Genomic DNA, 23,446 nt, shown 5'->3' on the forward strand with positions numbered 1-23,446 from the left:
CCCGCTCTCCCTGAATGATGAGTGATACAACCTCTCCGGCACCTAGACGGGCTGGCTTGCCACTGCCACTTAGCTCTGTGTCAGGCTGTGTTTTCGCTGTGTCGTTTGCCATGGAAATTTCTGGCTGTGTGTCTCTGGCTTGCTGGAGGAGTTAGAGCCCTGTGGCTTGTTTTATTTTTCACTCCATAATGAAAAAAGATCCTTGCTGGGGGAACTCAGCGATTCAGTATATGGGTAATGTGATGTGGAGCTTTCCAACTGTGTTGCCTGGAGTACCCAGCTAGGACGCAGGAGACCTGGTTTTATGCCTCATTTTGCTGTTGGTATTCACATTTTATCATTACCTCCCTTTCAATACCTCAGTTTCCCTGTCTATGAATTGTGGTAATAACTCTTGTCTCTTTTTATCATTTTTTGTAAGATACGTGGGTGACAAGTGCTGTATAAGAGCTAACTATAGCCATTATTGTTACTAAGACCTGTGTAGCAGTATGAGACCAACCAGGATGCTAGTACCTGAAGTGTTCTCATAAGAGTTGCCTTATTATCCACCATTAGAACTTGTCTGTGATAATGACGTTCAAGACAATGTGTAGTGAAAATGAGAAACCCATTGTGAGAAATCCTTGTCCACACGGATATAGAGATTGCCCCTAACAGAGACTGCTTGTTCAGCAGACTGTGTATGCTGTATTATTTAGTGGTTCCTGGAGGAGAGAGTAGTCTGTCTGCTTTCAAGGTTGGAAGTAAATTTGGAAGTTGAACTCTTCTTTCATCCCTACAGATGGTTCCTGCTAATGTAGGCTGAGGCACACTGGCTGAGCACCAAGCGGGAAGTCTGCATCGCCAGTGCACATGCTGTGGATAGGGGCCAACACAGTTGAAGCAGCTTCTTTCATCAGTGCTGAAATCGGTGTTTGAGTTGGATTTAATTTTGCAGTTTCCTTGGTAAGCCAATGTGCTGATGCTGAAGCAATGTGAGATCTTGCCTAATGATGGCATTTAATATTAGGGAGTGTAGCGTGATAGATCAGATTCAATGGGAGGGGCTTAACGAAGGGTTATAAATAACATCATATATGGGCATTTTCTATTCAAATTTTCACAGAAAAATTGTAAGTCATATATGTCAAGCAAAAAGGAGTAAGGTTATATTATTTGTTAGATGTAATAGCCAATTAATTTTAAAATCATGTCACAGCTCAAAATAATTGTGTGTTGTGTATGAGCAAGTGAATAATACCTATGAGCTATCTCCAGATTTTTAAACAAGTGAAGAAGACACATTAAAAAGTAAAAATTATGCCAGAAAGCAAACTTTTAAAGTCAGCTAGCACACACAGTGCTGACCTCACCTCAATGTATGGTCCACTGATATTCACTGTATTATTTTTTTTATTTTATTTTTTTAACCTCAAGCTAGCTCATGCTTATGCATCAAGTTGCAGGCAAGTTGAAGAAATTATCATGGGGACAAGTTCAGCTGTGAGCCTATAGCGTGTTCAGTACCCAGGGGTAACTCCATGTGTGCATATCCTATCCCATGATAAAAGTGAAGTAGTCCAAAGTAGCTTATTCCTTGGTGAAAACAGCGTAAATCTCATTTATTCTGAGATCAAAGCATCCGCATATGTGGACAGATACAGCAGAGGAACTGGGGAGGTATTAATTTGGAATTTAGTACCCTCTGTGGTGACTTGTTTGTATGTTCTTTTAGTAGTGAAGATCTTGTTTTAATATATACTGTCAGGCAAGCTAGCAGGGAATCAATACTTCACTGTGTGCGTTTTCAGCCTCGGACAAAGGAGAGTTGCAATCTGACCAGACTTCACAAAGATCCTGTCTGTCTGCAGGTAGCTGGTGAAGGGAGTTATATTTAGTGGGAACACAACAGTACTGCCTAGTTTGGTGGTCCTATGCCTGTCATCCTCAAACAATGCATGGCATGTGAGGCACCTTTAGCGCTGCTTACAGCTACAGAAAATCAAGGTTAAACCTTGTATCACAGGGAGAATGAAACCTAATGTTGCACAGGGTGTCTTTTGTCTTATGTTGTTACCATATTTGGCTCTGCTCGGAAACAAGAAACCTGTGTTTGAAAAGCAGTGAGTCCATTTATTTATAAAAATCCTGGTTTGAGCTTGATGGCCTATAAGCAATCAGATACAAACTGGGAAAAGAGTAGCTGGGTTTGCAGTAAAGGGGAATCTCTTCTCCACTGAGTTGAGTGAAATAAAAGTGCTGCTTTTATTTATTTACCTATCTATCTTGGCAGTATGGGCTACGAGATTTGCCTTATGCCTTAGGCTTGGTGGTGGGACATACCGACCCAAGAGACATTGCTCTTGTGTCTTGTTCTAACTATGATGCCACACGTACCTCTGCCTGTGGCTCTGCTGACTTTCTTGCCACACTAGGTTTTTTTGCATGGAAGAATAACAGGTCAAACATGGCATTTGTTCACTCAATGTAAATGGTTTGTTTGGTGACCTTGTTCTCTGAGCTCTGAAAGCATCTCTTAACTTGTGAAGTGGGCTTTGAATATTTAACTTCAGTTACCTCTCTGAGCTCCTGTATTCACAAAACCCTCAGCAACAGCAGACTGTAAATGCATTTTATATTCCATAAAGACTGCTTGGTGAAAGAAGCTATTACCTTGCCCATTCAGAATGTACAGTAGCTTCATGTAGGACATGTGCAACATAGCAAATCCTGAGTACAAATGACCTCTTGGTGAATTGGGAGGATGTTTTATGCAGAGGATTTTTCCTGTCTTTGCTGAACCTTGATAGAACTTACAGGGATTTGAGAGGAGGATGCCAGGAGCGAGAGGGAGTTACCAGCGCAGTGTAGGTTTTGTAGACTAGGTCAGAAGGACGGAGAGTGTTAACGTGTTACGCTTTTGGGTGAAACTGTAATGTGAAGTCTGTATGCTGTAAATGCCTGAGAGATGGGAAATCAGAAGGTGCTCTCTACTGTTCCGGTAATGATTTAAGAGGTGGAGCTTTTCTTCAGAGGTTCATAAGGAGTACAGTCAGAGTTACTACTAAGGCAGTAGATGATGAAGTGCAGGTAGGTAAAAATCAGTTATCCAGAGACACACAGCAATCTGGGACTTCTCAGCACAGGGGAAACTTTTAGAATGAAGATTCTGACGGTGTGTTACTGCAGAATATCTACTGTGGTTAAAGTTGCTTTTTATTTCATAATAATCACGGAGCCCTTAAAGCAGGAAATATTTGAGTCAGGGCCTGTGTCATGTGAGCAAGGCAGGAGCTAATGGAGAACAGCACGCAGTTAAGCAGCTTCTGTGAATAAGCCCTTTGCAGAAGCCTGGGAATACAAGCAGAGACTCTAGAAGCTACCAGCCTGTAACCCAGGCTCCTGAGGAGCAGCTGTACCCCCTGCAAAGGGAAATCAGCTCAACTACCTGTGCTGAGCCAGTGAGCCTTCTTGTAACAAGCTTGTCTGATCTGCGTATTCCTCTGCTAACTCCAGCACCTTTGGAGCTGACTGAGCTCTCACTCATTAGATTTGTGTCTTGTTTTGCAGCCTTGGGAGGGAGGTACCAGATGAAAAAAAGCCAGCATTTCAATCCCTTAAGATAGGAGCTTTGGAGAGAGAAAAGGCAGCATTTCAGTCCCTTAAGATACAAGCTTCAGAGAGAGCTGTTTCAATCTAGATTCAAACTTTCCAGCATGTCTGCTTCCAACTTGTTAAAATTATGTAGGGCTCACAGAAAGTCTCAGAGGAGGCATTTGGGAGGTGTAGGAAATCTAAAAATTCAAATCCATGTCTTCCACCTCCCCAGAGAATGACCACAGTGCACAAGGGAGTAAGTAGCTGCGCCGGAGGAGAGAGCATAGTGTTTCCCTGGGCTCAGGGCATTCAGCTGGGAACGAGGAATTTATGTCGTAGCAGTACCTTGGGGACCTGGAGGACTCTTGTTTTAAACCAATTAATGTTTAGTGTAAAAAAAAGAAAAAAAGAAAAAAAGCAATCTTTACAGCTGAGACCTTGTTGAATTTGGCTTGAGGTAGGGCCTATTTCCTATTGTAAGATTGTTTGCTGCTTAGGTAAGTCTGCTGCTAAAAATTGTCGATTTCACTGGCCTGCGCTTGGATGGTGTATCTTAGTCTCTTGACAGAGAGGAAGAAGCCAAGGATTTATGGTTGTGGAAAGCTGCCCACTCCTGGCTTGTACATTCCAGAAATTGTCCAGGACACTTTCGGTCCCTTCGGTGATGGTTTTAGAGTCCATAGTTTTAGACACATTGTGTGTGTATATATATGTGTGTCATTGTTGCATAGAAGGAGGAGTCTTCAAATCTGCTTGATTTTGCTGTGACTATGTATTTGAACAAGAGCAGATTGTCTAGATTGCACTCGATGTATTGATCTGCATTAGCTAGTGAACCCAGCACAGGCAGCAGCTTAACAGAGAAAAGGAAAAGAGAATATTTCTGTGACAATGTAAGAGCTTTTAACTCTTCCAGTTGGGACAGGAGTCTGTGCAGCGAGTCTCCTGCTCAGAGTGATTCCCAGAGGTCAGGACACATCTACACACAAGCCTTTTTTGCTTCGAGAGCTCTGCCTCTGTTCTTGGCCTTGTGCTGCTAATCTAGTCAGAGGCAAATCAGTCCCATGGTGTGAGGTGCCTTGACAGAAGTTTGGGTGCAGGTGTACAGGCAGGGAACTGCAGCTGCCTAAAAATCCATGGATTTACACTTCAGGAGTCCAGAACCATGGGGAGCAAACAGCAGTCTTTGTGCTCTAAAATATTGGCTTGCAAGCAATGCTCATCTTCATCTGTGAACTGATGAATTTACCCACTGCTGGGAGCCAGCGGGCTGGAAAGTGCCTTATGATTGCTCTTCCGAAAAGGATAACTGAACCCTGTTCAGTGCTGGAAGGCAGCTTGTCATGCCGTGGGACAGAGTGGGCTAGAAGCAGAACGACTGAGAAAAAATGCCACTGCTGGCCTTTTGCTCTGTTCCAGAATAAAAATGGGAACGTCTCCATATTGCAAAGCTGTCTAAATAGTGTGTGACTCAGAAGCTGCATGAGAGGGTACGTAAATGCAGTAGAGTGAGGTAAGGGGATGTCCTCCCACCCTTTAACCATTTAGTCACAGGCAGGCTTGCATTTTTTCAATCTTCTCATGTTGTTGCTGTGGTATAAAATATGAAATTAGTGTTGCTGCTGTGAGGAGAAAGTGGCTGTGCATGTCTGTATTTGCATGTTCTTTTCAGATAAGTAGTTGCTTCCATTTTCATTTAACTAGCAGTTTTCATGAAGGAGTCTCTGTGAGATGATCCATCTTTGCCAACATTCTCGTGCATCAACCAAGAATAACCATTCCTATTTAACAGGAGACAAAGCGAAGTACCAGTTAATGTACCAGAGATCTTGCAGGAAGCAAGCAGGAAAGTGGGGACCACAACCCGGGAAGCCTCTGTCTTGGGCACAAGAGACAGCTATGTCCAAATTACTGCCCCTGGGCAATCTTCACTTGGTTCTGGGTGGCTCCACCTTCAGTCACAGCCCCAGGCAATGCTCTCGGTGGAAGTAACATGCCAAGAACTAACTCTGTCAGCTCCTCTATCAGTTGCGGGATCTAGACAGGGGGGATAGACAGGTTAATATGTTTCCTGTTTCTGTAAGCCCTGTTCTGACAGCTGGTCAGTTGTAGCTGCAGGCCTTCAGAGCCTTTGAACGGCAGATCATAAATTAGAGCTGGCACTTAAAAGAAGAATTGTAATGAAGGCTGAGAGATTCGAGAAGAACTGTTATCCTGAGTCCCATCCCGTTTTCACACGTACACATGCAGACACCTGGCCTGTCCCTCAGAAACACTTAACTAGACTTCCCCTCTCCGGGAAGATAGACTGCTTGGTAAATGAGATGTCATGGGCAGACACTGCCCTAGCATTAAGACTGTTATTTCCAGATTATTTGAAAAGACTTAGCATGAGGGCAGAAACCACAAATAACAAGGAGCACTGTGGGAAGCTGGAGACTAGTGAGCTGTTGGGAACTTCCCAGTGCAGAGTACAGATGCAGAACATGAGGGAACTCCATCTCCTAGAGCGTGTACCACAGTGCAAGTGGCTCACCACAGCAGTCAGCAAGGGGCAGTTTGTTCTGTGTGGCTTCCCAGATCACTGTGGCAATGCAGGCTGCAGCTGCATCCTGTCTAGTCTGCATGGAACTAAGTATGAGATGCCCCAGGCTGGCCACCAAGAGCAAGTTAGCGTAAGAAGTGTGTGAAATGCTGTTTGCAGAACACCACTGGGTTATAGGCCTGCAGTGGCGACTTATGGCACAGGACAGTTGGCCCAAGATACAGGTGGCTCCCTGTATTTTTACAGCATTTTACATTTTACAGCAGGTGTTTGCCTACTGCATACCTCAGCTCTGCACTTCCGTTGGCGGGTGTATGGTACCACACTGGTGTCATCTGAAAGATGAGCTTTGTTTTCCCACAAATTGTGTGGAAGTGTTGGACTCTTCTCTGGCATTTGGACTCTGCTTGTGTCTGTTTGTTCTTGGAATACCGTTATTAACAAGAAGAGTAACTTTAACTTTAAGAATGAGGAGTCCTACTGGGAAATGACCCTTGATTGCCATGCCCATTACACAGTCCCCTCAGTCATGTGTTCTCATGTGTAGCTGTGGAGGCCTCTTTTGCTGTGTCTACACAAAGCTTTCATAATAATACAACAGCTGTTTAATTTATCATTACTATCTTTATTGAAGGAGGCAGTACAGTTCCTCAGCTGAAGCTGATTCAACAGCCTGTCAGGCCTTCTTTTAACAGATCTGCCAAAAAAAAGTGCTGCTTCTCATGCTGAAGATCTTTCAGTATGAGCAGAAGAGGTGAGGTAGGAGAGGAGGAAAGTGAGAGAACATGTAAGTGACTGCCGAGGGCATCAACAGAACAGCAGTTCTAGAACAGGACATTGGTCTGTAGACTTCTAGATCCAGTTAAACTGAAAGTTTGCAACTTTGAATTCCTCACCTGTCTGAAGATTGCAGTGTATTAGGGGGGAATATTACAGTGATACAAGAATAAAAACCTCACAGTCTTTGGAGACTTGCTTAAATGAAAATATGTTTCAAAGCAAAAAATCATTTGGTCCATCTGTGTCCCATTACTAAGCTGGGGCCATCATCCATTTTCATTAGACAGGGCCTGAGCATGTGGGTGGGGACAGAGGCCCAGGCAGCTGCCCTGGACACCAGGCTAAGAAACACCATATGGAAAAGCCTAATGTATGTTAACAGGCATCAGAGACCAAAATTGGAAGAATAATGGCCCATCCACATGCAGTAGCCTCAATGAGACAAACTCTCAGCACCAATCTGTCAGCTGCAATTTTGGGTCATTACAGTGCTGCTAAGCAGAAGCTAATGGACAAGTTAGAGTAATCTGACTTCAGCAAGAATAATTCTTCCAGCCGTTGCTAGTGCTCTGGCTTAGTTTCTTCCTTGCTAATATACATCAAACAAAATATCTTCCTTTCCTCAGAGATTCTTCCCACTGGGCCTCAGGGGATCCCAGCTGAACATTTAAATTACATGCAATGATCTTTTAATTTGCTGGCTGCTCGGTGGCTCTATATTGCTCTTGCCACTTTAGATAAACACAAGCTATAACAAGACTGTTTCCCCTTTGCCTGCCCCACAGACATGTACCTGAAGTATTTTCATGTTGACCATCCAGAATTTCTTCTTTTAGGCTTACATTGTTAGCTAAGGAGGCTCAGAGCTTGACTAAAACCGTTAAGTACTCTGTGCAGTGAGTGCCTTGGCATTCAGGTGAGAAGCTGGGTTAGATCCAAAATCCTTGTATGAAATTTACTCTGCTTATAGCCAAATGATTTTGTTTGGCTTTCCAGTGAAGCTGAGCATTGCTAGAGCAAAGTAAGCGCTGGCTAGCAGAAGGTGGCCCTGGAACCGGGCTCCTGTGGGCATCTCAGCCACGTTCATACCCAAGGACTTGACCACTTCTATGCTAAGATCCTGCTCAGCTGCAAATTTGCTTCTCAAGTCTAGAGGTGTAAATATGGGCTAATTTAACAGACCTATTTCCCTAGCAAGTCTTCAGGTCTTTGTTAATGGCGTTATGCCTTAGGAAGTCACTGGCAGATACTATGGCTGTGGCAATTTAGGATGTACTTTCATAGACTCTGTGCCTGATTTTAAATTAGAGGCTATAGCATCCGTCAAGCCTCCCTCTGCTTGCCAGCAGGCCCAGTGCCTCCAGGGTACGTCAACACTTTCTAGTGGACTTTTTCTGCATATAGCTTTGAGGTTCCAGAAGTGGTAGGCCTGCTGTTAGTAGGTAAAAACAGGTGGCAATATGTCCAGCAGCTGTGAAGAAGTCACATATGTAATCACTTACACTCAGCAGTCAGGTAACCTCTTAATCCAGGGAGTATTTGAGTACCAACACCTGAGCATTTGGTTTTGTGCAGTCAGGTTATAGCTCTCCCTATCTCTGAAATGCAGATGTTTCTGAGACAGAATATGGTGCTGTGTTGGCACAAGCTCACTCCTCCTTTGTAATGCTTCTATTTAATTGTGTTTTGTTGAAAACTGTATTTAAAAGCTGTTGTTTTCTTTTTGCAGATTCCCTCTGTTATTCAAGCTTTGTTCAGGATTCCTGCTGGAACTTCGCTGTTACGGATTTCACTAACTGTGTTGAAAAGTGAGGAGAAGGAAGCCCAGGTAAGTGTCCCACTCATTTAAAAGACAAAGTTAAATTTCTCTATGAAACAATAGTAATCTCACCTCAAATCCAAATGTTTGACATTGCCCAAAGCAAAAGCACACAGGAGCAAAGGATGTTTTGCTGGTCATGCTTTGTGAAGATTTCTGCGAGAGAAGCAAAAATGAGCAAAGCAGCTGAGCGTCCATGCAGCACAGAACTCCTGCCTGGCATTTTGGTGGGCTTCTTGTTCTGGTTTTTTTTTTTTGGTTTTTTTTCCCTAGGGCAAGAAACAAGAACTTCAGGGTGGAATTCTGGAAAAAAATGAGTTTATATCTAGACTGGTGGACACTGTCCAGTTAGAACACTTACAGTTCTTTTGGGCAGAAAGATTTGACATTAAAGATGAGATAGATGAGGCCAGCCTTTGTAAAAGGCAGTGCATCTAGACATTACTTTATTTTCTTCTCCAAAGAGAGGAGAACAATCAGGGATCTCAGACTTCTTTGAAGGGGGGTTGATTTGAAATAGTTGGGAAAAGCATATTATTCCACTGAGATGGTAAGCAAAAGTTTAGCACAGGTGGTTGCTTGGTGGATTGGTTTCTTTTTCCCTGGAGTGCTACAGGCATTTTAATGTACAGGTTCTGACTGATGCAACTGTTGACTCTTGACAGGGCCTTCAATCTGTTTTCTCTAAGGCAGGAATGAGGTTGTCTGTATTCAGTGAGAATTTAGCCAGAGCGAATATTTGTCTGTTTCCATGTATTGTACTAACTCTTTAATGTCTGAGCAGTAGCTCTTCCTGTGGGCTGACTTTACTGTTTATCTAGATTAGTGGGGTAATAGCCTCTTTGTTAGAAAAAAACCTGAGGTTGTGGACAATTGCAGAGGAAGAGAAATGATGAAAAATGTTTTTGAGTTGAACAGGGGTGAATAGAAAATGCATTTGGATGTATATATGGACAAGGAGCCTGTTGCAAGTGAGTTTAATGAATTTGCCAGTCCTAATGCTGTTGAAACCTGTTCTTTAGCATGTTTCCCAGCTTCTCCCTCTTCCTGAGCAGAGACAGAGCCTCAGGAATTTATTGTCTCCTCCAGTCTCAGCAAGTCATACATTTGGGAGGTGAATACAGTTCTTCACAGTGTTAATCATTTCATGTAGAGGAAGAGCAGTCATGAAAGGAGGAAGAAATGAAAGGGGGATGGAAATAGAGACAAGCAGCCAAGCTCTGACTTCCAAAGGCAGACCTTGTGCTCTCAGCTGAGAGCAACTTGCCTGCTGTAGTTTTGTTGTGGAAGATGAGGTCTGGGTTCCCCTTCTCTGAAAAACTGGGACTTCATCCCAAACTTGTTGGTGGTCGCTGTACTCTGCAGAGTCTGGTTCTGCAGACGGGGAAGGGTTTGAGCTTTGTTTAAGAAAGGGTGTAACAGTGGGGGATTATATGGAAGCTCCAGCAGGAGATGGATATAGTTCTTCTGCCAAGCTTGCTTTTCAGTTCTCCCTTGACAGAGAATGATTTTGGAGACAGGCTACTGCTCAAGTGGATCCTCTTGTTGGAGCCTGTGCACTGGAGGAAATGGCACATGCTAATAGCCTTTTCTAAGCTGGCAAGTGACTTTCCAGGCCTTCCAGTCATTGTGACACGTGTGTAAACCACAAGCAACTCTCTCTAAATGAGATTGTCATACCTGGGTACTGTTCTGGGAGCTGAAAAGTCTCTTACTTGCTTTGCAGGGCCAAGCTGCTTGCTGAATGAGGCTGCGATAGGTGCAGGGGAGGATTTTGGTTAGCCTCACTCTATTCACAATAGGGAGCTCTTGATGGGCTCATTCTTGGTTGGTCTTTGGGTCACCTAGTACAGAGATTTGATGCATTTTTCTTGCTTTTCTTTGTTGTTGCCCCCAGTCTGCCTTCCCTGCGTGAGACTTAATGTTGGACAAGAGATACATGTTAGACATGTGTTATACACCCATCCCCTTTGTTCCTCTTAGTAGTTCGGAGGCAGGCTTACTGAAGGAAAGTATGTTGGCTGTGCCTGTAATGTGCATAGCATCTTTGCTTGGAGAGAAGACAGCGGTGGATTTCATAGCTTTGGCTCTAGCTCTATCTGAATTGTAACCAAATTCACATCCCAGCACAAACAGCTGCTCCGGTGAAGTCACAGACTTGGAGCCAGCCCAGCAGACATGCTGCAGCTACCAAGGATGTGGGCGGGAGCAAGACGGTAGCTTTGAGACTCAGGTTAATGGCACTGGGGAGATGGGGAGGGGAAGAGAACCTGACCTGTGCAGTTCTTACGCTGCCTTCCCCATGGTAGAGTTGGAGCTCTTCCAGGAGAAGGCAGAGCAATGTGACCAGCATCTCTTACTTGCGTGCTGTCATATTCCCTTCCCAAGGGGATGAGTGTGTAGAGTGCAGGGGTTTGCCCTGGAATTTGCATAGTCAGGTGCGTGAATACATACACATCCATCCATGCGGTGGCTGAAGTGGGCTGGCATACATGAAAATTACCTGCCTTTGGATTCTGCAGCTGTGTAGTTGAACAGAAGTTGTACAGGTATTTAAACATTACCATTTTGAGTGTGTATACATACATAATGTATAAATTGTGTATGCATAGTTTCTAATACATGCATGTGCACACACAGAGACACATTCACAGACATGTACTTTGCACTCTGAGCTTTGTGGTGCTCCTGGAGAGGTCGTGTTTCACAGTCTGAGACCAGCCCCATGCAGATGATAGTTACCCTTGGTTTTGAGAGCTCTGTTCATGCCAAAGAAGCAAAACTGTCAACCAGTATCTTTACCCCAGATTTTTTGTTGATCTTTCTAGACAATCTGAGCTCAGATCAGAGTGCTTTCAGATGAGGACGACACTATAGAATTGCGTTGGCTGTCCTTTGGAAGTCAGTTAGTGCAAGAGAGGACAAGTCCAGTAATTTTTTTTGCTCCTGGAGAAATCTGCTTTAGCACTCTGTAGCAGCTGGACTCCATCTTTGCAAACAATATAAAACAATGAGGTAGCAGTAGACAGCATGGGAAGGAGGGAAGCATGCCCCAGAAGAAAGTGTCTTGCCCCGTTGCATGAGCCTTCTCTGTCTGCTTTTTTTCTCCTAGAAAGATTTTTTTTTCCTGTTTCACAGCAGCCAGGCTCTTCCCCATGCCCCACTCCATGCTCTGCTTGTTCCGTCTGTGTGCTTGTCTTTTGATGTCAGTCATGCTATTTGATTTGTAATAGGGAAACAGAACGCCTTTTCTGCTGTTGCATTTACTCCCCCCAGTCCTCTGAACCCCTCAATGCAGGAGGACTGGATTTAGCCATGGAACAACAAGCATCCAAGAAATCTCTTAGGGCTCTGCAGAGGCAGCTGGCATTTGAGAAATAAGGGGCAGTGGGGAGCAATGTCTTCAGGGATCACAGCAAGCAACTATTATGCTCATTTGCTCTCCTGGTTTGTGACACAAGGATACCCACTGCTATGTAAGGTGACTGCACTGTCTCAGAAGCCAGGAAAGCCTGTCCGTGCTTTTCCTCCATTCATTAATCAGCCTCTTGCTTTGGCACTGAACCTGTGTTTTGGATCTGGAGGCACACTCAGATGCTTGCTGTCCTGTTCATTGCACCTGAAACATCTGGTCCTGACTGTGATCAGTCATTGCAGTGCTTTTCATGGAATTGCTGTCAGAATGCAGGAGCTGCCTTTCAAAGACCCAGGATGGTTTTCTCCCCTGGCACAAGACGATTTTCTGAGGCAGTGTGTGGTTTTGCATGGTCCATTTGAGAATAGAGCTGTCCAGAATTTTTTTGATTAAGTGGATATGGGGCTGGGTTGACTTCATTTTTACAAGTCTGTCACAGCTGAAGCTCTTTCTGTAGGAGCGTAGTTTTAACAGAATTTACCTCAGGTGACTTTTTTTCAATTTCAAAACTTGGGGTCAGAGGGAAATCTGAACTGAAGAGCTACCCTGGGACCTAGCCTGGATCTCACACAAGTTTGATGAAGGCCCTAGCTGCACAGCTGGTTTCCAGCCTTCTCATCTTTTCAGCTGGTTCCTGCTGCTGTCTGGTTTTGCAGGGAAAGTGGAGATCAGGTCTCTAGATCTTAGCGGTACCAGCCTGAGGGGCACTGTGTTGGCTGAGCAGCTCTACTCTTGCTGTTTTATTCATGTGCCTGGCTTAGCTGTCTGCACTTGCTGTTGCTACAGGAGGGATTTGAAACCTTTCCTTGAGAGACCTCAGTGTCGAGTAGTAAAAGCATATTTTGAGAGACTACACAGTCTGAGGAAGAACATGAGGGCTCTCTAGTATCTCTGCGTCATTCCATATTCCTCCATTCCACAAAAGATTTTTTAAATTTCTTTTCAAGGGGAAATACTTTCTCTGAACTTGGCTTTAACACATGTTGGTGTTTCTCTTGAAAATGAGGGTTTGCCTTTATGCTACCCCAGCCCTCAAGCATGGAAAGAGACAGGGGCACAAGAAGACAGCTGGGCAGACTTCTCAAGAGGCATCTGTCATTTCAGATAACACCCAAGCTTCCTAAACTGGGTCAGTAACTTGGCAATTTAAAGAGCACTGGAAACTGCAGTGACATGGATGAAGTCCACTCAGTCTTCAGGCTGACTTAGTGCTGTGCAGAGGGAAGGGAAACTGTGGGCAAGAGGAGCATCTGTGGGGCCTGAGCTGAGCTGTCACACTGTTCTCAAGATACTGCTGCACCTGGCTAGCTGATGCCCAGCAGCCTTTTTGGATGTGGAAGGTTTCTGGGCAAAGAAACAGGGACAATGTTTTTGGTCTTCGTATCAGGTTGCTAAGGACTAAAATCACAGCAGTTTTTACTCTCCACAGACCATGCCAGAGGAAAGCCAATATGTGCGCCTAGCATTCAGTTTCTCAGTCTCCAGGATTACAATTTATTAAGCCAGCTTTTGTACTTCAGTGCTAAGCAGGAACCATCAGCTTCAGGGGACTCATCAAATTCTGGAGCTGTGAGAAACTTTTCAGACCTAGGATTAGAATTGACTCTCCATGCCTTTGCTACTAAACTGAGCAGGAAGCCTGATGTGGGATGCTTCTGGAAGTATTTGTGTCTGTGGGAACCAGGCACCAGCTCAGTTAGGCACAGGTTGATTTTAATTATTTTTTTTGCAAAATTTTCTTTCTCTTTTCTCTTTTCTAACCAGTGTAAAGTCCACATCTTGCATGTGTTGATAGGATCTTTTTAGCAGCTAGTGGGCCATGGGAAAAGCTAGTCCCCTCTGGGTTCTTCTCCATTAACAATGCTTGTAGGTGCTGCTGCTATGCAAGTAATTATTACTGCTGCTGGTTTCTCCTTCACTTTTATTAAATGGTGTTTTCTGTTTGCAGCCTGCTGCTGGATGGTTTATTGGCTTTAGTTTTGTTCATATAATAACTCCTGCTTTCCTGCCAGCACCAGCTTCACTGCCTGGGGTAATGATTTTTTGGCTGTTCAAAAATGAGTATCAAAAGGTGTCCATTTAATTACAGGATATCTCGGTATAGATTTCCTGTATGTGCAGTGCAGTAGTCTGTTCCCTGCTGCAAATCAGGTTCCCTGCCCTCTGTCCATTTTTGTCAGGGAAAAGGTGGGACCTAGGTTCAGCGTTAAGATAGCTGGCTTTTCGCTCTCTGTAAATTTAGGCCTGTCTCTGTATGCACTGGAATAGGAGTTTTGTGGGAAACCTAAAGGCTGACTTGGAAAGAAGCAGTCTGCAAGCAGTGGAATTAATAAAGCTTTATGTCCTGTAGCATTGGCTTTCTCAGGTGGATTCCCTGGGGTCTGACAGCAGAGTGAAACCCCTGTGTGGATCCACGAATGTTTAAAAGAAATTTGAGTTAATTTTTCCGGCTTTTCCTCAAGAGAATCCCTGGTAATAGGAGTTCATTTTCATTCAACTGTCTGTCTCCGTTGCACTGATACCCTTGGAACTGCTTCTTTTCTGCCAGATTTGGTAGAAATTGACTGTTGGGCTTTTAAAGTTAGTAAGCTAGGTTACACAGGCAGATGTGAGCACAGAGGATTTTTGTCTTGTTTCTGTAGCAAGCCAGGTTCAAAAGACAGAAATTTATTAAGTATCGTTTCACCTTGTGGGTGTTCCAGGATGGACAGAATAAAAAGCAATCTATACGTATGAACAAGGTATGGAGCAGGTTTTGGTCAACACAAGCTTGTACTGGATTAAACTATGCAGCTGGGAACTGGGAGACTTTGCATCTCTGGAACTTCTGTGCTGTGGTGTTGTGTTGCCTGAGTATTCCTGCCCCATTACACAGAACCATCTAGCCAGACTCACTTGCTGCTCTGAAATCCTGTAATGTGCCCCATTATTTTGTTTTCATCACCTTCCTGCTCTGACAATGGAAAAAACTGTACTTCCAGTAATATGTCATTTGCATTAATAGCAATTGTAGATCAGTTGGTTAGAGAGAAAGAGCATTGCCCAGCCTCCCTCACTCCCCCATGCAGACACTGTCTGGAGCCACTCTGTACCTCCTCCCACTGCCTGCCTTCCTGCAGAGCTATGATACTACGGCTCCCTCCAAGAGCCTGCAGCATTCCTAATCCATCCACTCCATCTCTGTCTGCCTCTCCTTGTCATTGACTGAGGCCTCATGGGCTGAAAACAAGCCTGGTTTCTAGTGATTGCTGTTCCCAGAACTCGGGAGGCTGAAGGGGGTGGAAGGGAGATAAACATCAGAGTTCAACATCCAGACAAACACAGCAGAGCGCACACAATAAATACATCCACCCCCAAATGCAAATACATCAGAAGAGATTCCTTCCCCAGGGCTCAGAGCTGAGCAGGCTCAGACAGGAGAGCAAGACGATATGAGGTGAGTGCAGTCGCAGGGACCTCCCCAGCTCCTCTGGCCACTTGGTTTTCTGCAGGCCTGAGAAGGCACGAGGGTGATCCTCATCTTGTTTAGCTGTTACTACAGTATGACTCCACTGATACCTCCCGATTTCTTCTGGTTTTGAATGAGAAGGGTGTTGGACATGAGGATTTCCTCTAGCGCTGAGATAACTGATTTGTGTCGAGAATAGCAACTGGGACGTGTGGGTTTTGGGATATGATCTGAGTTGGTGCTCACTCTTTCTCCATTAATCTCTGTTCCTTTGACACAGGCTGTTTGTCTTGCTATCTGTGCTTTACAGTGGAGTAAGCAGTAGCATTGTGCTGCAGAAAATGTATGGGAGGATCACATCCCCCAACTTCCCAAATGTCTACCCAAATCACAAGGAGAGGATCTGGAATATTACTGTCCCCAAGGGATATTCTGTCCGTATCTACTTCACCCATTTCAATCTGGAGCTGTCCTACCTGTGTGAATACGATTATGTGAAGGTATGTGTAGGGCAGGGCAATGTGTAGCAGGCTAGGTTGTTAAAAACTGTGTATATGTGATTCTGGACACACGCAGGGCCCAACGTAACTGTGATTGCACTTGATTCTAGTCTGCTAGTAAAGTTCAGGCTCAGCTGATTTCTAAATTATGTGTTTATTGAGGCCCACGGGACCAGGAAATAGAACTGGTTGTTGGGTTGGAACATCTGAAACTGGAGTTGTTTCTGCGCAGAAAATTCTGATTCCCCTCTTGTGAAGCAAAAGGCTTGAAATTTTGCCCAAAACAACATTTGAGCTTCGTTTTGCTGAAGTTACAGTATGTGTTTTAAATTGACAAGTACTGCTTTACACAGAGTATGAGAGACCTTAAAGTGTAACCGATAGTCTAAACAAGATACTGTCAGCTTGTCTAAACATGCACTTGCAACACTTGCAATGGTGTGTTTGCTGGCTAATGTGAGAAGCAACCTCAGGAAAAGAAACAAAGATACTGGAAGCCTTTGAGTGATAAGTGGTGTCCCTGAAAGATTTGTACTCCATGTGCTGCTGGCATGTGCTCTAATCCGGGCAGCCCTGTCACGGTTTGAGGCCATGCTGCCTCTGCCCTCTTTCTGTCGTTTGCATGGACCTGACACACGTTAAAGAGGAAGCTGTGTCACAGGGAGTATGCAGAACCAGTGCATCAGCAGTACTTAGATCGGGCAGCCTTGTTGCCATTTAGGAAGATCTCATTTCCATTCTTTTATAGGGCAAGTTGCTCCCATTCCCCAAATCCATGTTGTTCCTCATGTAATTTCCCTTTGGGCAGGACAGAGTACTCATTTCTGGTAGGTCTGTAGTACACGGTACTATCACTACCATGTACAACATGAACCTCATGTATGAGAACATTTCTCTTGTACTAAAAACATGAGATAAATGAGGAGCCAGAAGTGGAATAAATTAATCACAGAGCGAGTCACTAGTTTAAAGAGATCTCTTACTATACCTTTGGATTTGTCAGTGTATGAAACGTTTTTACCCCAGTTGTCTCTGGTTTTACCAAGATCTGACTGTCGCTGAAAGCACCAAGTTAACAAGAGCATTATAAAGAAAGCATTGTGCTGGTAGCCCAGGCTGGTATCACAGCTTTATATGGGCCTCTGAAAGGAAAAAGGGAGACAAAATTATGGGCTTAAGTCACACAAAATAAGGGAAATCTTATCTGGATCTGGATTTGGACTGACCTCCAGAAGCACCTTTTGAGAGCATGCAAGCCTCCTTTCTCACACCGTTAAACACATGCTTTCCAAGCTGTGGCAGCAGGTTGGGAAGAGCAAAGCCCTGTGCTCATCTGGTACATTTGCCCATTTCACAGCTGAGCTCTGGTGGGAGGACCTTGGCTACGCTGTGTGGAAAGGATAGTACGGACACGGAGGAGGCTCCGGGCAACAAGACATACGTCTCCGTTGACAACAACCTCATGGTAGTGTTTCGGTCTGATTACTCCAATGAGAAACTATTCACAGGCTTTGAGGCCTTTTATGCTGCTGAAGGTAAGAGACCAGTCCTTCTTGTAGGTAGAAGAGATGCAGCCGTGGTGGCGTTGGTGCTTCCCTCCGCTCTCATACGCTGTGGCTGCTGGCGTTAGGTGGGAGAAGGCAGTCTCATCGTACGGAGGCAGATGCCAAAGGGCACAGCAGGCAAAGGCAAACATAGAGTGGCTCAGACTGAGACAATGTTGTTGAAGGGTGTTGGTTGCCTAATTCTGTGCTTCACCCATTAGATATTGATGAGTGCAAACAGCTGTTTGACGGTGAACCCCTCTGCAATCATCACTGTCACAACTATGTGGGGGGCTACTATTGCAGCTGTCGGACTGACTACACACTGCATGAAAACAAGAGGACATGCACAGGTGAGTTCTTGCTAGACCAGGAGATACTTCCCTACCTACAACATCTGCTTAAACCCAGTCTTGATACTAGCATTGAGGTGAAAGCTGTGGGTTTTCCATCGTTGTTTTCAGTATTCCCTACGTGCCTGGTACAGCTGGAAGAAGGTACCGGGGGTTAGTCAGGGCTGTGAGCAGACTGTGCTCTACACAAACCAGGGTTTGCAGAGGGGCTGTGGGCTAATTGCTGCTGTTAGGGACAGCAGTACTGTGTGCAGTAAAGTGGTACGTTGCCAGTTGGTTTTGGTTACTTCTTAGGCACAGCACGCACCTGGGTTCAGCTTTAGACGGGCTGCACAGAGAAGCAAGAAACTGGGCTTGAACTTCCACAGACACTTCCAGTCTTCATGGCTGCCAGTGCAGCCAGCCTTGCAAAACTGTATCTTGCTTCCAGGGTACTGAGATACAGGGTATTCCGGACCCAAGTTAGTAGATACATTGGAAAAACTAACAATAGAGTGTGAAGTCTCACGGAGAAACAGTTTGCTTACCGTCCCTAGAAGGACACAGGCCAAGAAGCAGCATGGTCCACATATTGCTGACACCAGATACAGTGATCCACTCGTTACATGGGAGACAAGGCCAGGCACAGATCTTTTGTTCAGAAGGGCATACAGCGTGAGGTTTACCTAGTTGGCTTCTGCTCAGCTCTGCTTCTCACTTCACAGCTAGGGAAAGCTTATTTCAGGCAGCAAAGCGTCTGTCTGAATCAGCACACTGATCAGCACCTCAGGATTCGCTTTGGAGTGAAACATGTGCCCACACGTGGTGTCAGATTCATCCTTGGTGGGTGCAACTTTGCCCACCTGGAGCTGAATCCTGTCTGAAAAAAAAACAGCACACACACTGCTCACTAAGTGTTTTGTCATAGGTGGGAAGATAGTTGGTTTGATCTCCCTGGTGCTGAAATGCAGGACTGGATCTAACTTACCGTGCTTAAGGCTGCCTTGGCATTTAGCTTCCCAACTCCATTCTGTTAAAAATTCTCTCCAGCCACGGCTGCCTGGGTCTAATTCAGGATTCCTCATATCTCCAGTGTATTGGAACAGACCTATTCTTTCAGCCTCCCCTTCCAAAAGCAACGGCTTTTAGCACAAGCATATGGATTTACTTATGCTATAAAGCTTGTCCCTGGTCTTAATGTGAAGGTGCAAAATGAATAACTGTGCAGACTAGCAGCTTTGCATTGACCATTCATGTGTGCACAGTTATGCTCCCCTCCTTGAACATAACTCTAGCAGAGGGAGCTTATCAGCAATATTGAAGGGCTGGGCTACCCTGATGGCTGGAGATGTGGGCACTGGGGATTACTGTGGTGCAGCTGTTCACATTTCAGAGGCCTTTAGATTCAGGCACTGAAGATGCTCCAGCCACTGGGCTGGGCTGCAAAGCAAAGGTCTCTGCAGGTCGCCTCCATGAGATGAGGGCAAAAGCTGCCCCTTTGATTTTTGTGCTTCTGTCTGAGCAGGCTGATACTGACAGGCTCTTTTTTTCTCTATTTTCCAGCGTGAGATAATTAAGCTTCTGCTCGCTTAGGCAGAGATGGAGACAGATGTGCTGGGAAGAGCTGGTTTGCCCTCCCTCCTGACCTGCCTGTTGCAGTCCACCCAAGGGCTGCAGGCTTTTCTTGCTTGGTGACTTGTATGTCTTGGTTCCTTGCCTTTCAGATCTGCCTCCTGCAGACAATAAAGAGGCTGTTCCTTGTTGAAAGCTGATGACAGCCTCTGGGGCATTCATTTTCTTGCAGTTCCCATGTGTTACTAGGCAAAAAAGAAGGTAGATCAGGCAGGAGCTGGTAAAAGAGAAGCCATTGTGAAAGGCCTCTGAGCATCGCAGCTACCTGAAGACTTGAATTTCTTGTCCAGCTCTTGTTGCAGTTTTCAGAACTATGGGAGGTCAGGCAACAAGACCAGAACCACCCATTTGTTCCCTGATATTCCTTTCAGATTTGCTCTTGACTGCACCCAGACTTGTAGATTGAAACTATTTATATTCAAAGCTCATTCACTCTTTGAAAAGGTTTGAATTTTTTTTGACCCAAATTTTGTGACTCTGGCTGTATCTCCCATTGGGAACTTAGCATTATAGCTGCAGTGCATTCTGGTGAGCAAAGCTTCAGAGTTCCAGGGGTTTGGTAAAGTAATATGAATGTCGCCAGGGCAGTTTAGGTGTCTTGCTTTCATACAAAGGACGGCAGCGGTGCCTTCAACGTGACAGATGCAACACAAGGAATGCTGTTCTTCAGCACAGTGGCTTGTGGCTTAATTGACACTCTCAGTCCCTTACAGTGCCTCTCGCTGCTCCACATTATATCCATTTGTTGTCCTTTAGACTGTACCCTCTTTAGGCAGGGACTATCTTCTTAAAACATATGGAGAAATACTGTGCTCCGTACTTGTCAGTGACTAGAGCTCCCCAACATGATGATTATTGCAAGAGGTTAACAAGTCAGAGCTGAGCAGCTGTAGGTGAACTGCTGAAGATAAAACAGGTCTTTATTTAAAAAGTTTGAGGGATTAAGGGAGCATTAGTCGACCAGCATTTCCTTGTTTCTGCAATTTAGCAGGAGTTGCTTTTAATGGTAATTTACGAGGCTCAGTTTCTCCAACCCCATGTCCACTCTTTAGTGCCTGGAGTAAATGGAGGAGGGACCCTTTTCCACGTAACCATGGGAGGGGATGGAGAGTCTTTTAGATGAGCCACTTGACTCCTTTCAGGTCAATGCATTTGCAGACTTCTGTGTTACCTTGGGCAAGTCACTTCATACCAGCTTTGAACATCCATCTGCAAAACAAGAGGTAACATCACTGCCTTGACTTACTGGGAAGATGCTTAGTAAGTGTCATAGAAGGTGGATGCTGCGGAGAACTGATCTGGGGGTAGAGTGGCTGGGCAAGCAGTTACCAAGGCTTACTTCTGCTGTATTTAATCCTGTTCAGAAGCTGTTCCGTGGTCAGAGTGAACTATGAGCAAAAGCACTTGAAATTTTGTCATGGCTAGGTGATAGCATTTATGACCCACCTTTCATTGGAGGCCTAATGAGCCACTGACAATGGGCTTGCAAGTTTTGAGGGGGTCATTTTTCAGAGTTCAATCCCCTGGCAAAGAGCTTGCTATGATTCTAATAAAAGTACAGCCTAAGCATAATTGAGCACTCTCTGGACAGCTCTAAAGCTTGGACTGAGAAGTCAAGGGACAGCATTTCTGATGACAGATGTTAAAAAATTATTTGATCTTTTTTGTGCTGGCTAGTTTATGACTTTCTTGCTTGCAGACTTATGGAAAAAAATACTGTCCTGACAAAGGGAGCTCCCAGTGGCCACGTCCAGGAGATATGAGGAAAAAAGTAAGGTCCAGTGTAAGCTTTTTAATCTTCAAGCTGCAAATTCCTTTGGACTAGCAGAGTATCTTCTGTTGAGTCAGCTAGTTTCAGCTACTCAGGTGAGCACAAGTCAAGAAAGTTTATTGGTGCTGACTCACATTTTTCCAAACTGTGTTATGAAAATCTCACATCAAAATTAGGAAACTCACTTTAAAGGAGACAGATGTAATGAAGTATGAAGAACTGTTAGTCTCTGTCTTCCTTCTTTAGTCCTTCAAAACAAGGTGAAGGCCAGTTTTCTGAATTTCTGGGATATTAATGGGGCACTGTTCTTATTTGTACTGTAACAGCATGTGGGGATCCCAGCTCTGTGCAGAGGCGAGATGCTTTTTGGCTACAAGAACACAGAGAATTCCCTACCCTGAAAGAGCTTCTGGACCAGCATCTGGGCAGCTCAGAACAATTCTAGAAGAGCATTGCTAGAATGTATCCGGGCTGAGGAGCCATCGGTGGAGTCTCCTGCCTTTGGTACTGGCCAGCATCTTGTGCTTCAGTGGACGATACAGTTCAGTAAGTGATTTTTAAAGTATACTCCCATGCAGAAGCATAATCCTGGGCAATAGATCTGGGGTTGTCTGTATGCTACTTAGCTTAAGCTGAACTTAGGGCACAAGCATATAAAAGTTTGCCTTAAATTCCACGTGACAGCATGTTGCATAGATTAATTATATGGTATTTCTTAATGCTGTTTTTGTATCAGGTTTGTGTTTTTCAGCCTTTAATTTCATCATGTGTCCCTTTACCCTTTTATTACAAATGGCCTTCAGAAACTACAGTGTTTGGTCATAAGCAGTTGGCTGTCTCCGCGTGTGTATATGCGTTGTGTGCATGTGTTACTGCACAGTGGTCTTTTCTCCACCTTTTCTCTCTTACATGTTTTTATGCTGAGCTTTAGTCTAATAACATTCCTTTAAACATACTTTAAGGAAGGAAAGGAGATAATGTGATCATTACAGTAAATAGAAGCCAAAGTGTTGCTGTCTTCTAACTCTGAGGCTCCTGTAAGAGAGGATGTAACCTTACCAACCTGAGTATCCCTTGTTTACACAGTAGATCCCATAGAGTCAAAGAGCCATTTTGTTTGGAAAAGACCTTTAAGATCATGAGCCCAGCCGTTAACCTAACACTGCCAATCCACCACTAAACCGTGTCCCTAAGCGCCATTTACAGATAGGGGCGTTAAGGCTTCCATTCAGTATCTAAGACAAAACCAAGCTGCTAATTTGACAGAGAGCACATTTTAGCTTGTCAGACTGAAAGCGCAGACTTGTGATATCCTGAAGGAGGGGCTGAGCCCAGGGAAAAATGGTTTTGTAGGTAATACGAAAGGATTCTGATGCAGAGCTAGCAGAAGATTTGAGATTCTAACTTCCTAATGATTTCATCAGGGAGTTAGAGGTGTAAAGATAGTACTCATTATATTGTGGCTTGTATGCTTAGTAAGACTTCCTGCTGAGTCTTTTTCACACCCAAGGATTTCATGTTTTCATTCCTCTCTTCCTATAATTGCCTCCAGACTACTCCTGTAGGGGCTGTAGAGCTGGGACAGATAACTAGCAGTGTAAGGAAATTTCAGTTTTTAAGAGAAGCAGATTTTTTTTTTTTTCACTTATATAGCAGTGAGCAGTATATTGCTGCCTGTGAAGTAGGTTTTGGGGTGTTTCCTAGCCTGGCTTGCAGCAGGTGGAGGGAAGCATTATAGTGGGACCTTAAAGCCTGGGGAGAGGCAGTGAACTCTGTGTCACTGGCAGTATTTTAAGCAGCACCTGCAGCAGCTCAGGAGAGCGTGCTGGAAGACATTTTATTCCTACATAGCCATCAAATGTTTCTGTAGTTTGAGGCACAATCAGTGGAATTACAGAAACGTGCACTTAGCTGGGAAGAATGAGGTAATAACAATTAAGGAAAAAACATGCTTGCTGATCATCCTCTGCAACTATAGCATGAAAGGAAAAGATCTAATTCCTGTTGTAGCTCAGCTGATTTCTGTTGGTGCAAAGTGGTGTGCTGTTAGGCTGGATTCAGAGGCAGACAGAACCTCCAGG

The 23,446-nt window shown here is 44.6% G+C and overlaps 1 protein-coding gene and 1 long non-coding RNA gene across 7 annotated transcripts; both read left to right on the forward strand.

The window, feature by feature from the left end:
* The first annotated feature begins 29 nt into the window (after nt 1-29).
* LOC130146348 (uncharacterized) lies at nt 30-8,751 on the forward strand. Its single transcript, XR_008820866.1, has 3 exons — nt 30-319; nt 785-948; nt 8,634-8,751. It is a non-coding gene; the product is annotated as an uncharacterized LOC130146348 (long non-coding RNA).
* Nucleotides 8,752-15,446: 6,695 nt separating this feature from the next.
* LOC130145658 (mannan-binding lectin serine protease 2-like) lies at nt 15,447-21,911 on the forward strand. 6 transcript variants are annotated; one of them, XM_056330799.1, is made up of 6 exons: nt 15,447-15,574; nt 15,867-16,086; nt 17,444-17,621; nt 17,852-17,983; nt 20,737-20,817; nt 21,294-21,909. In XM_056330799.1, the coding sequence occupies exons 1-5, from the start codon at nt 15,570-15,572 to the stop codon at nt 20,793-20,795; spliced, it is 594 nt and encodes a 197-aa protein (XP_056186774.1). In that variant the 5' UTR covers nt 15,447-15,569; the 3' UTR covers nt 20,796-20,817; nt 21,294-21,909. The 6 variants fall into 6 exon arrangements, with proteins under 6 accessions (XP_056186774.1, XP_056186775.1, XP_056186773.1 ...); XM_056330800.1 differs by having other exon boundaries at nt 21,692-21,779; XM_056330798.1 differs by having other exon boundaries at nt 20,737-21,911.
* Nucleotides 21,912-23,446: the final 1,535 nt, after the last annotated feature.

Source organism: Falco biarmicus, chromosome 3, assembly GCF_023638135.1.
Source record: "Falco biarmicus isolate bFalBia1 chromosome 3, bFalBia1.pri, whole genome shotgun sequence".
In the NCBI taxonomy this organism is placed as follows: domain Eukaryota; kingdom Metazoa; phylum Chordata; class Aves; order Falconiformes; family Falconidae; genus Falco; species Falco biarmicus.

Coding starts and splice junctions, on each gene's coding strand:
- LOC130145658 (XM_056330796.1), top strand. Junction 16,087..17,443: donor GTGAATACGATTATGTGAAG/GTATGTGTAGGG, acceptor CCCATTTCACAG/CTGAGCTCTGGTGGGAGGAC. Junction 17,622..17,851: donor GGCCTTTTATGCTGCTGAAG/GTAAGAGACCAG, acceptor TTCACCCATTAG/ATATTGATGAGTGCAAACAG.